Consider the following 13,183-nt stretch of genomic DNA (forward strand, 5'->3'; position numbering starts at 1 on the left):
AATCAACATGCTGTGACAACACAAGGCTGCACATCTGCTACAATACTATGTATTTTGTGCAACAAGTGAATATCTTTGAAATGATTACTATGCTTAACCGCTAGAGGGCAGCATCTGTTAGCATTTCTCTCACTGGTCTTGTTGGTGGCTCACTGAAGATCCATGAAGCAGAAACTCACCTTTCCCTCCCTGCTGGGTGTCCTCTGTACAAGAGAAACTGATTTCTGCAAACCAATGGAGCAGTAATAAAAAGTACTGTTTTGTTGAGAATTAGACGTTTATTAGTTGCTAAATTAATACTATGTAGACAACATAATTTATGCATGTGTACATTGAACAAAAAAGAGATTTTAATGACAACAACAGTGAAAATAAATGTCTTACAAAAATAAATGGCTCATAAACGGTTTTTAAAAAGACAATAAAAATCTTCATAAAAATGAAAATGCAAAATAAATCAAAGGCATTTTTTAAAATTTACAGCAGATCTTTTTGCATTTAACTGAAAAATAACATTACAGCAGATTGAAATGAACATCATTGGGCAAGGTTATATTGAAGCTCATGATAGACGATATAAAACCAGTTAGATTTTTTTTTTTTACCAACCAGATTTTAAATGATTAAAAAGTCACATCTTTTATGTATAATAATGCTCCACAATTATATTTACTGATATAATGGATGTAGTATCAGTCTGTTCTTGATACCTGGTATAAAGTTGAGTCCTTTAAAGCGTGTACAGTACATTAGAGTTTATCACACTGGGCAGTTTATCCGCTTTTTGGTTTCATCACATTTGAGAGTCAATAAAAACCTAAGAGTAGTCAAAAAAAGAACAAAAACAGTACAATGTTCCCACAGATTGGCAGCTCTCCGATGGTTAAAGTGGCTGCAAATACTGACACTTGTGTGAAAGAAAAAGCTTAACTAAAGCACATTTGCAACAAGGTCACAACAAATATTAACAGAGCTGCATGTTTTCTGCAAAGCAATCCCCGTTAGCAGATAAGCTTGAAATGACCCTTTTCACCCAGCAGTCGGTGGTCTCCACAGTGCAAACACTGAGAAATGTTTTTATCAGGAGATGCTACACCTGTCAACATTGCCTCTGCTTTGGTGAAAAGATAAATTAGCGATCAGAAAATGAAAGTAAACAACTCTTGATCATTAATTTTACCGTATGTTTCCCTGTACATTGTTTGGCTGCAGCATAGGTCTGCATGTGCCTGTGTTTGCTGTAGCTTTGACCTCAGCATGCTACTTTCTCTGAAGTGTTTATGGAGTGTATCTTGACCAACGTCTGAGAGGTTTTTGATGCGCGGAGAGATGGAACACAGTTGACCCCTTCAGTGGTTCTTGTCATAGTCCTTCACCATTCGCTTGATGTGAAACAGCTTGTGTCTTAGTCTGCGGCACTCCTTCTTCTTAGACTTAAAATCTGATGTCTGCAGAGCACAGAAGAAATGCATGGAAATATTTGTCAGATAATAAAAACACAGCACTACGACAACCAGGAATCTATTTAAAAAAGAAAATCATCTGAAAATATATGAAAATAAAAAACTAATCAAATGTTAGTCTGACGACATGTTTTGTAGACTAGATCACAGTATATTCTAAGGTCTGTTTACCTGCTTTAGATCCTTCAGCTGATTATATTCCTCTGCAACAGCCTAAGAGACAACAAGAAAACTGGTATTAGTTGTGATTACGTATCATTTGCACACACTTAGAGGTCTGGAGATTCTGATGTGGAAAGAACCCTAGATAATAAAGAAGCAAAACTAAAGAAATAAAGACCAAATATCCAAAACGTAGGTTAGGTTTTATTAGGAACACAAAAAAGATCTTGGCACTGATGACTTGCTTAATTACTCATGTCATTCACCTATCTAACTCCACCCAGTTTCTCATTACCGTTTATCTGATCCACCTGCTCCAGCTTCTATTTAACCAGCCATCTAACCAGTCAACAGTGCCAGATTATCTCTCAAGCCCGTTTTGAGTGTTCCAGCGTTACCTTAGTGTTGATGATTACCTGATCTTGACCTGTTCTGCCTCTAAACCACTGAGCCTGCCTGTTCCCCTCTGATCTGTTTGCCTCATCTGTCTTCGGACTCCTGCTGGGTTACATCTGTTAAATGAACATGGAACTGATTCCTGACAGCGACCTGGATTTCCTTTTGGAACTTCTGCGGGGTTCTGATCTCCTGGTTCTGAATCCAGAGCACGTCCTAGACACTAGCTTTGGCTTCGCGCTTTGGATTATCCTGCTTTTCTTTGACTGGTCAGATCTGATCTCCTGTTTGTTCTCCAACCTCTGGGACTATACTATTGCGCCTGCAGCGTCTAGTTAACAGCCGACCGGCTAGAATCAACCTCTTTCTTGGGGAACAAGCCTTGACAATGACTACCAGAGAAGATGGGAGACACCAAAGACACAGCAAGTCAGATGACCTGAAGGCAGCGATTAAAACAACCTTGGCTTCCATTACACCTAAACAGTATCACAGGCTGAGATGCAGTAGCCTGGGTGCCATTCCGAACTTAGTCCCGCCCACAAAGTTTGAGGTCGGGAAGTTCGGTCTGGCATTGCTCCATAGTAGCGCGAGTATGATCGCCCACCCTCTGGCGATCCAATCAAATTGTCAGGGCGGGCTTTATCCGATGATGGACAGATGATCAACAGTAACGTAATCAACCACGTGACCAAAGCGCGCTTGGGTGACAACAATAATGGCTGCCGCTGGAGAGTTTGGGTGAGTAGATTCTGCTATTAGGTCTGTTCTGGAAGATACCGACAGCAAATTAATTTTAAAAGAGGAACAGAGAAACGCGATCAAGTCTCATCTTCTTATTCTAGGCGTGCAACTGCACGCTTTGATTTTTGTGGACAACAACTATGCCTCGCTTAACATACGTCACGCACTCTGTTGCTCTTATTGGTTGTAGGTCTATCCAATTGAGTGCAGAGGCATTTTTTTTCCTGGTTCGTTCGAAACACGCCCCATAATCACAGCTCTATGGAGCAGTATCAGACTCATATTCTAACTAGAATTGAGTCGGACTACGTCAGGCTAGAGATGCAGTCCTCTATGCAATAATTCATACAAGAGGAGACCCAACCAAGCAGAGTGCAGAGAAATGGACAAAGTTTACAGATGCCTTACATGTGTACCTAAAACATCCTTTTTGGGTTTATACTGTAAGAATCTGAATTTGGGTTTTTCTTTACTTCTAACCCATAATATTCAGTCACAAAAAATAAAAGCTTGAAATATTTTGCATTAAAAAAAACTATAAAATTCCTCTGCAAGGACTCCGTACTGAAATTCTGTCTGCATCTAGGAAAGCTTTCTAACTATGCAGATAGATTTGCAAGGACAATCTCTACGTGTAATGACTGTGCATCAAGCCTAATGAGCCCTTAAATCAGTAACCATAAAAGACCAGCTTTTGCTGTGTTTACAGATTTTCTCTTTCTAGAGCTGCAGACTGAGGTTGTAATTATACAAAAATTTCAAACTCAATGTGCTTATTACAAAAAAGTGGTATTTGTGATACTGCAGCAATATTTTTTAAAGACAAAATGTTGTTTATAGTTTAGAGCAAAAAAAATATGAAGTATAATATGACAATATTCTTATTGAGTGCAAAACCAAACATGCATAACAATAACGTGAGCTGCAGGGTTGCTAGGTGCATCGCTACAGGCATGGTAATTCTAAGCCACCTTTATTTGACATTAGTGAGAACTTAACATAGCTGAATAGTAGCTAGTTGAATGGATGTCCTTTTTGAAAATAGAAATTTTTTAGCAAATGGGGGCTAAATAACACTGCACATCACACCGTACAAAACTCTAGTTGTAAAAACAATTAGTGTCTCATTTTCTGTCCCCTTACAGTAATGCAACTTTTTGTGCACAATAGTCCAGTGACTTTCCTGAACACGTCTAAAAATATCCCAGTCCATCTGATAAATGAAATGTTTTCCCTTAAAATAAACACAATTTGCTTTCACTGACATCAGCTTTAGAGATTTAGTGAGTTAAAGCCTTTTAACAGAAAATCAATCTTATTCTGTAGATTAAAAAAACTCCTGAGGCTCATAAAACTCTACAAATAACAGGAAGAGTTACAGCATTTTTAAAGTTTGGATAAGCTGATCATAAGCATCTCAACTGTAACTAATTCAGTATACTTCAGCTCTACAAAATTTCTAACTGGTTTATTTTTTTATCTTTACTTTAGAAACTAAGGGAGGACTTTGAGGCCAAAAAAACCAACAGCCAATATTTCCAACTGCTTCATTTTTTCATGTCATAGAATAATAACCCATCCTATATGATCTGTAGAACCGACCTGGTATTTAGCAGAGCCCTCATCAATTGTGTCAAGCTGCCGGCTTAGTTTGTTCAGCTGATCATTGATGTCGTCCATCTCGGCACATAGGCGCTTGTATTCCCGCAGGTCTGCGTCAAACTCTCTCTTGTATCTGTTTCTCTGAGAATCCGTGGTTATTTCGGGGTAAACACTGCATGGAAAAAAGCATGGGGAAGATTGTGGCGAGATGAAAAAAAAAAAGATGGAGAAGAAAGAGAAGAGAAGAGAGAAAGAAAGAAACCAATTAAAATCAAATGGAAGGAAGTTTAAAAATTATTTTCAGTCTAACAGAGGAATTATAATGTATTCATAGATTATGAATAGATGTTCTTTTGTCTATGCTAGTTTTGGAAGTTCAGGTGCAAGAAAAAAAAAATTATAATTAAAAAAATGTCTCTGACTAATTTTTATCAAAGATGTGCCAGACTTTGATTGACTCTGATGGGTAATGGAACGGTCAACCTAAAAGATTTTAAAAAATGCTCTATTCATTAAATGTTTTTAAAATAGCACTCACATAGACAAACAACATGAACTGAAATTTACTTTTGTTTTTATCAAAGAATCAAGTGAAGTCCAATCATGTAAAAAGCTTTATTTAATGTTGGATTTAAAATGACATCACTTAAAATAATCAATAGTATTTTTTTGTTATGATTGATTTGATTGACTAAATTGATCTCACAGTGGAGAAATTTACTTGTTTATATGTTTGTTTTGTTTACGGAGAAAATAATAACTGGAACTAATCTAAAATGGAACTGACAAGTTACACCTCAAAGAAAGCTGTAAAATGACATAATTCAGGAAAAACTGCAATCTGGGCATCCCTACATCTAACCTTTGTCCCAATTTTCTCCTACTGGAAACATGTGAAGCAGCATGCCTCAGAGGATTACCTGAGGAACACAGACTGAAACTTTTTCCAGTGGTGTTGTGAAGGTTTTTGTCATCTTTTTGTTCCATGTTTTCATAATAAAAATAAGTCTGGCTGTATCAAACTATTTTAATAATAGTAATAATTGTGGCAATAATTGCTGCCCTAATTATTGGGACAGCTCTATTTCCAAGGGTTACAGTTAATCATTTGTATCAGAGAATCTGGGTCTGGTCCTGAGGGAGAAACGGACCGTTCTAATCATGTTCAGGTCTGAGATAATGACATTTTCAGGACATTTTCACCTCTAATCCCGACAGAAACTCAGAAACTCTCACCTCTCCAGTTCTTCATCAAGTTCATTGCCTGTTTCTCCTCCTGTTGTGTATTCTGTCTCATACTGGGACTCGTCCATTTCTGGGTTTCGTCTGCGTCTCTTGCCCCGGTTAGCAGAGGGTCTGCGGCCTCCTGTCTCCTCTGACGGGCTGGAGCTGATCCTGCCACCGTAGGAAAACCCTTCAGATGGCCGGCTGGTTATTTTCTCTGAGTATCTGAGGAAAACGATTATATGGTAACATCAGGTGTTTAAGCCGTTTAATCTATTAGAAGCACTCAGACAGAATTTATAAATTATTTTAGGGATTATTCTTTAGATTCATTGATTACTAAAAACTAAGTATGCAACAAAGAATGCTAAAGAGAATCTGAAAAAGGCCTTTTATGTATAAGTAGTACAGTTCCAGTGGATAATCTCTTATACTACAATACTTTATCTTATGGTGTAGTGCAATAATAATTCTAAAATCATTCAAAGAAAGAAATGTACTTCCAAGAACACCGGAGGCTGTTTAATGATAAGTTTCAAATGGATGCTACATGGAGAAAGGAAAGAGTTTACATGGTCATTGCTGCTCTTGTCCTTCGCTCTGAAAACGCCACCATATGGAGTTCCACAGTAAACAGGAGGCAGGTACAGAGCATTAATACGTTGTGGATGAAGCCCATTCAATTTCATAGGTTTGTAGGGATTTGTGGAAAAATCCAAATCCAATGGCACAGATATTAAAGGTTATTACTACATAGTGAATTATGTGGGGAACAGAGCGCCCTGCAGGTCTGCAGGATAACATTCCTCTGCTTATGAAACCACCTCTCTTTACTTTAAAACAGAGGAAATCATTTCTACTTTGACTCAAAGCTGTGTTTTTGAAGAGGTATTTGTGACTAGACAACAATCTCTTTTTGAATATTTTTCAAATTTTTTGAAAGATGCTTTTCTTTTTAAAATACCTTGACATGTCCAGAACACTGTCCTCCACCAACAGCAGTTTTAAAACCAGAACACTTATTCATAAATATCCCCCATCTCCTCCTCTTCAGACAATCCAATGGCAGAGGGGGGTGGGGGGCGGGGCGGTAAATCCAACTGGATCTCAAAGGTTACAAACAGCTTTCCATGTGGGCAGGGCAAAGTGTTTCTATGAGCTTTGAAACAGGGTAGTAATTACAGCCGCTTCTGTCACATGTCACATGCAAATGAGTCAAACAAAAAGCAGAAAATGCATTACAAGGTAATACTACTCTTCCCTATTCTAATAATATAGGTACATAAACAGAGAAAAAAGTACATAGCGATTAACAATAATGAACCTCCCTTTTCTATTTTAGGAAAATCAGGGCATTCAGAGAGCTTTCATCAGCAGAAAGGTCCTTCCATTAATACAAATGTTCACATCCACTCATTACAAATTCCTATTTTAGGATGTTAGCATCAAACAACTGCAATAAAATTTAACAATAACTGGGTTCACCAATTACAATTTATCATGGATTTCTATAATCCAGATAGAATCCAGAGTCCTTTCAGTTGTCTCAGCAAGTTAGTGAAGTTATCCATCTTTGACTTTATGAACTTCGATGATAGTAGCTCAATCTGGTTGCATACACAATTGGCGCCTGGTGCAACATGCAACACAAATGTTTTAAAAAAGGATTAAGTAAACACTATCAGGACAAGGGCTGGTCACATATTGCTTTATTCTAACATGCAGATGTGGTTTTTGGTGTTCTTTATAGACATAGAACATGGCAGGGCTCCTTAAATGCTTGGAAACCCTCTATGAATACAGGACTTGGACCTTGGTTTCCTTTGTTAAAGACGCAAACTAACCCCGCTATACCAAAAGGGACAACCCAGATGTAAAAATACACCTACATTAATATCTTCTTAGATGCGGCTTTAATCTAAGCTTTAAAAAATTAAACCTCACACAATGTGCTGCTATAATCTGACCCCTTCTTTTAAAGGAATGTGTTGAGCATATTTAAACAGAATAGTTTCCTTACACAGATCAAGATATTTACACATAATAAACCTTTCTCTTTCTTTTTTTTTTATTGTTTTATTGTCATTAAACTGTCACTAGTACAGAGCAAGGGAATTCACTCTTTCTGAAGCATATCAAAATCATTTTCCAAATCAGTTTTGATATGTATTGATGTCCTATTATAAACAAAAAACACAAACCAAGAAAAACACAAGTAAAAAGGTGAAACATCAATGTGTGAAAATGCAAAATTCAGGTGAAATTCTAGGTATTTGTTTTAGAGGTGGTGCTATTTTCTGACTTTACCCCACCCGGTCCTTGTTGATGTTAAACTGGTTTTTATTGTGCACAGTGACACATATGTTCCATTATCTTCCAGTTTATTATCAGTTATATATTACAAGCAATTGCCTTTTATAGCAGCATCATAGACTGAATAGCATGATTGAAACTTGGACACAGGGACGAGTTTTAACAGAACTATGATCCCAAATCATAAAGTTTTAATGTAAATTTTGGATCAAAACAGTTTTTAGAACGGGTAAAACAGGTTAACATCAACCAAGTCTGTAACATTGAACATCCATCCATCCATCCATTTTCTGTCATGCTTAGCCCTGCTGGGGTTGGGAGGGGTGCTGGTGCCTATCTCCAGCTGTCAATGCCGAGAGGCGGGGTTTACCCTGGAAACGTCGCCAGTCTATCGCAGGACAACACAGAAACCAAATATATGCGACTTCTATGTGATCTCCTGTGTGAACTGCATTCATACAACCTAAGTATCCCTCATGCGCAGTAGAGGACGCAATGACGTGTTTACGGAAGTAAACATGGATGGTAGTGCTGGAGAACATCTAGCGATCTTTCCCATCCTTAAAAACTCAATCTTTCCAAGATTTTTAAACATAAATACTTCTCTCCGCATTATTGTCCACCATTGCTGTTGTTTTTCTTGCCACTTCTGGGTAGCAAGCAGCAGAAGAGTGAACACTGTCGGGTATGAATGACATTTAGGTCGGATGGATGCGACCTGGCTGTTCAGAAACAGGTCGCATTTGAAAAGATCAGATTCGTATCGGATCCAGGACCACATAGCCAAGCGGCCTGGGTCGCATTGGAAAAAATCAGAGTGTGTTATTCAGACTGTCATGAAAAGATCAGATCCAGGTCGCATATGAGCAAAAAAATCGGATTTGGGTCACTTCAGACTGCACTGAGAACATAGCTCAGAAAGCAAATTAACCCAACAGTCAGGTTTTTGGACTGTGGGAAGAAGCCGGAGTAACCAGAGAGAACCAATGCATGCTAAGGGAGAACATGCAACTCCATGCAGCAAGACCCTGGACAAAACCCGGAACATTCTTGCTGCAAAGCAGCAGTGCTACCCACTGTGCCACGCTTGCAGCCCCTAACAGTGCACAATCTTACTAAATTTGCTCCACAGTTTACAATAATAGCTCAAACAATTCGGTTTCTCTTAAACATACTGAGGAACTCCTCATCAAACTATTGAACATGTACGCATAAAAGTTAAAGCTGTTAAGATTGGATGTCAACAATAAATCCAAACTAGTGAACTGAATGTAAAGCTTTGGTCTGCTCATTGACTGGCATTGATTTTCACATCAAAATTATTTAAATAAACAAAGCTTTTATGAATTTCCTATCACCAAAAGTTATTTAGTTTTTTATAAATAAAATACAGTCAACTGTTTAGTAGCTGAACAAATCTAGAGGTTGTTTAAACTTAAATTAGGCTCACAAATAATTTACTGATACAAAAGGGGAATTAAATTATTAGTAATATTGTCTGTCGTTACATATTTATGATATGGTAAAGTAGCTAAGTTATTAATTTCAAATCTGAGGATCGAATGACGAAAAGTTTCAAAATAAAAGCAATTTTAAAAAGAAAACAAGGTCACTTACTGGTTATCATCCTCATTGTAAGAGCCGATGTCCACCTTGGCCGGGGGGTAGGAGGAGACACTGTCGGATGAGGCGTTGAGCAGCCCGCCTCCTTTCTCGGACACCAGCAGGGTCGCGGCATCCTGAATGCTGCGGCTTTCCTCCACATTGTTCACCTACGGCGAGCCGAAAGAAAGCACAAGGAAAAGGCTGAGCAAACACAAACAAACTGCTGCGACTCAAAGAATAAGGGCCAAACCTCTTTATGGACCAGTTGTCTGACTCATATCCTACTTTAAATAAACCTATTTTTCTTTGTCTCTTATGTTTTGACATTTTCATTAGCCCATTCATATTATCTACAGTATTAATCACTTCAAGTCTCAGCTTTAAAACAATAAAAGTTCAAACATGAGATTTTCCTGGAAATCTTCAGCTTTAATAATAAATGTCGAACTATTCTTTAAGTACTTGAACCAGAGCCATTGAAATATTTTTTGTTTTAGTCAAGTATTTGTAATGAATAACGGAGATAAGAAATCATAAAAGTCTCTTTTTAGGAACTCTCCTTCCTAAACACTGTGGTGATGACAATACCCTGGGCTGGGCAGGGGTCTGTGTGTAGTCTGTATGGTTTCCTCTCCCACTAAAGACATACTGATCTGGTTGGCCATTTGTGGTGGCATGGCTCGGGCTAACCCTCCAGCTGACCTACAAAATGTTGAATGTTTAATGAAAAATAAACCATCTTATTTTATCATTTATTAATTTGAACAGAAAAATACAGATCTTTCAGTTTTCTGGAAGTTTAGCCTAGGATAAACCCTAATTTCACCAATAATTTACAATATTTTTTCTATAGATTTTTTAATTTGAATGAGTTGTCTAACCAGCCTCTTAATGATAGATATATGAGTTAAAAAACTATGTTTTCCAACAGAAGACTATAAGGAAAATTTAGAAGGAGACTTCTGTCGCAGCATGGTTGGTACTTTCTATGATCCCTCAGAAGAGTATGAATCATGGACTGTGTAAAATGTTGAGACAGACGGCACAATTTAAAAAAAATAAATAAAAAATAACCATTAAAAATAAAAACCAAAAGATTTGTCATAACAAGAAAACAAACAATTATTTTTTCTATCTTTTCCTTCACCTGCCTCATGTCATCATTCACATGTGGATAAGATTTTCTCTTCCTCTTTGTTCTCAAGTAAACAAGAGTCTCACGTGTAAAAACATTGACCTACAACCCATTTACTATACAAGTCCTTCCTGTGAGGTCAGAAAGCCTCTGTTCCTCACAACGGAGGAATCAGGGTTGGTCTCTGCTCAGCAAGTTTATACATCGTTTTACAGTATGCACTAAACAAGATCAATGTAATTCACTTTTTCTCTCAGGCTTTAAGAAACATTAAATAATCAAATCTAAATTTAGTCATTTATATCAGGAAAATAAATAGTTCAACTGAGAATCATATTCATAAAACCTTTAAAAAATCAAAGATTACAGAGGAGTACGACAAAGCGAGAAGCTTATGCCTCTGTAGGATTTATAGAAAGATATTATGATGCGAGAAAAAGATAATCCTAAAGGGTTTCTGTCTTTTGCCTTTAATAGATTCATAAGCCTCATAAAAATAATGCCTCTAATGCAAAATCGAATTCACAAAAACATAATGGATCTGAATAGGACTTCAAATGCTCTCTTAAAATGTAAAAAAAAATAATCAGCTACTATATTTTCTCAGATATGAGATATATAGATGGATATATAGATTATTACAGCAACCCATTATTATTATTATTATTATTTTTTATGCAGTGGGATAGAAAATCTTAACTAACCCATTACTAAGATTGATGACCACTACATGTTTATTTTTGGGCAATAGCATCAGCATCAAAATTACTATGATAAAAGAACAGGAGAGGAAAAAGGAAAACATCAGTATTCTGTTTTTGTTTTTTTTGTAATATCTTGCCTCCAGAAACAACAAACATCCCCACTAAAAGCAATAATAATGGTGAGCATGGGTCTCCCTCTCCTGCAGCTGCAGGTGAATCCTGTATGGGGGGAATTTCATAGAGGAATCTCAACAATGTCCTTTCAGGGTGCAACACAACAAGCAATCCGCTGTGAGCACAGGATGTGTTTACAGTAGGAGGCCGGAGGCAAAGGAAGGACCAACTATTGAGACACAAAAACTAAGATGTGCAGCTTGTAGTTGCTGCAAGTAAAAATACCAAAGATATAAAGTTGGGAAGTAGTCAAATAGAAAGCAATTAGGAATAGAAAGCAGTGGTTTAACTCAAATTCAAATATCTACAGCCAATTCTAATTGAAATGTGACTTTGTTCTGCTTCAATGATTCACTAGCAGATTAAATATCAGGCTAAAGGGATTATAAATGCATAAGCAAAAAGAAGAAAAAAGCAATATTTTATTAAGGAAAAGAAAATTATAATATCAACAACAAAGGCAGACTAAAGTTTATGAAAACCGTTGATATGAACGGCTTAATTTTTAATTTTTTTTTACAAGATGAAAAGGAGACTAGAACCCAATTATTATTACTTCTACTCTAAAATAGCGCGGCTAATTGGTTTCATACCAATTCAATTGGTTTCATTATTACATTGTTAGGTGAAAAAAGTTCATAAATTCATAATGGTAAATGCATTATGATTTGGGGTTATTTAAGGGTTAAAGGTTAGATCTTTCCAGTGGTTTTGCTCATTCAGCTATGGCTTTTTTTCTTTTCTCTGTGTGTATTTACTCCAATCCCATTCAGTTGCTGTCATTATTGCTTTTCCTTGCCACCTAAACATGTTTATTGGTTTATTTATATAGATCCCCATTAACTACTGAGCCAAAGCAGTAGCTATTCTTCCTGGGGTCTTAGCATTTTTTAATAGATTTACATCAAAGCTGTGTAACAATGAAGCCAAATACAGAAGTACACACACACACACACACAACAATACAACTTCATATACATATATAACATACACACAGATACACATAATATAGTATGAGCTCTCCAATGTACAAAACATTACCAATCTCTGGGTATTATGTAAATTATAAAAAATGTCAGTTACTAGTGCTCATTATGAATTACTTCATTCCATAAATGTTACGTTACCTCCAAAGTAAATATATAAAGTCTAAGCCTTTTGGAAAAGTTACCATTCCACAACCCTGAAATCAAGAATTGTTCAACAGCCAAGTAAGCAGAAGTGTCCTTCATGTATTTTAATTCACTTGTTTATCATTTTTGTTTTCTCATGTCTATTACCACATGTATTTCTATATAGTCAGTTTGATTTCTCTCTTTGTGGGGGGGGGGGGGAACTGCTCCCATGCTATGAAACTCTTCTGCCAAGTAAAGAAAGGATTCACCATTTTGGAACCTTTTTTCATAAGTAATTCCTTTTTTAACTCACCAAACTGCTTCATTCTGTCTGTCTGCACAAGAGAACCATCTAAGCTCCACAGTTCCGACTGTAACAACACGAGGATGCTTTAAGGTCATAATGTTTCAATCTATGTTTTATGCTTATAATAAAACAGACGGAAAGTGGACGGTTGATTTGAAATTGCAGTGGGATACAGAAGTACATAAATAAGACAGAACACCTTGTAAAAAATATTCACAACTCTAACATTTTCACACAAC

The 13,183-nt window shown here is 36.8% G+C and overlaps 1 protein-coding gene across 2 annotated transcripts in view; it reads right to left on the minus strand.

The window, feature by feature from the left end:
- Window positions 1-258: 258 nt before the first annotated feature.
- Window positions 259-13,183, minus strand: part of si:ch73-61d6.3 (occludin) — a 30,042-nt gene continuing 17,117 nt past the window's right edge. For both annotated transcript variants that reach the window (XM_038286555.1, XM_038286564.1), the window contains 5 exons: window positions 9,522-9,676; window positions 5,604-5,816; window positions 4,368-4,539; window positions 1,635-1,676; window positions 259-1,448 (listed from right to left, as the gene is read on the minus strand). In XM_038286555.1, coding sequence (XP_038142483.1) covers window positions 1,350-1,448; window positions 1,635-1,676; window positions 4,368-4,539; window positions 5,604-5,816; window positions 9,522-9,676 — 681 coding nt within the window. In that variant the 3' untranslated portion in view covers window positions 259-1,349. The remainder of the gene's footprint in view (window positions 1,449-1,634; window positions 1,677-4,367; window positions 4,540-5,603; window positions 5,817-9,521; window positions 9,677-13,183) is intronic.

This window comes from Cyprinodon tularosa, unplaced genomic scaffold (genome assembly GCF_016077235.1).
Source record: "Cyprinodon tularosa strain WSP-4 unplaced genomic scaffold, ASM1607723v1 ctg106, whole genome shotgun sequence".
NCBI lineage: Eukaryota > Metazoa > Chordata > Actinopteri > Cyprinodontiformes > Cyprinodontidae > Cyprinodon > Cyprinodon tularosa.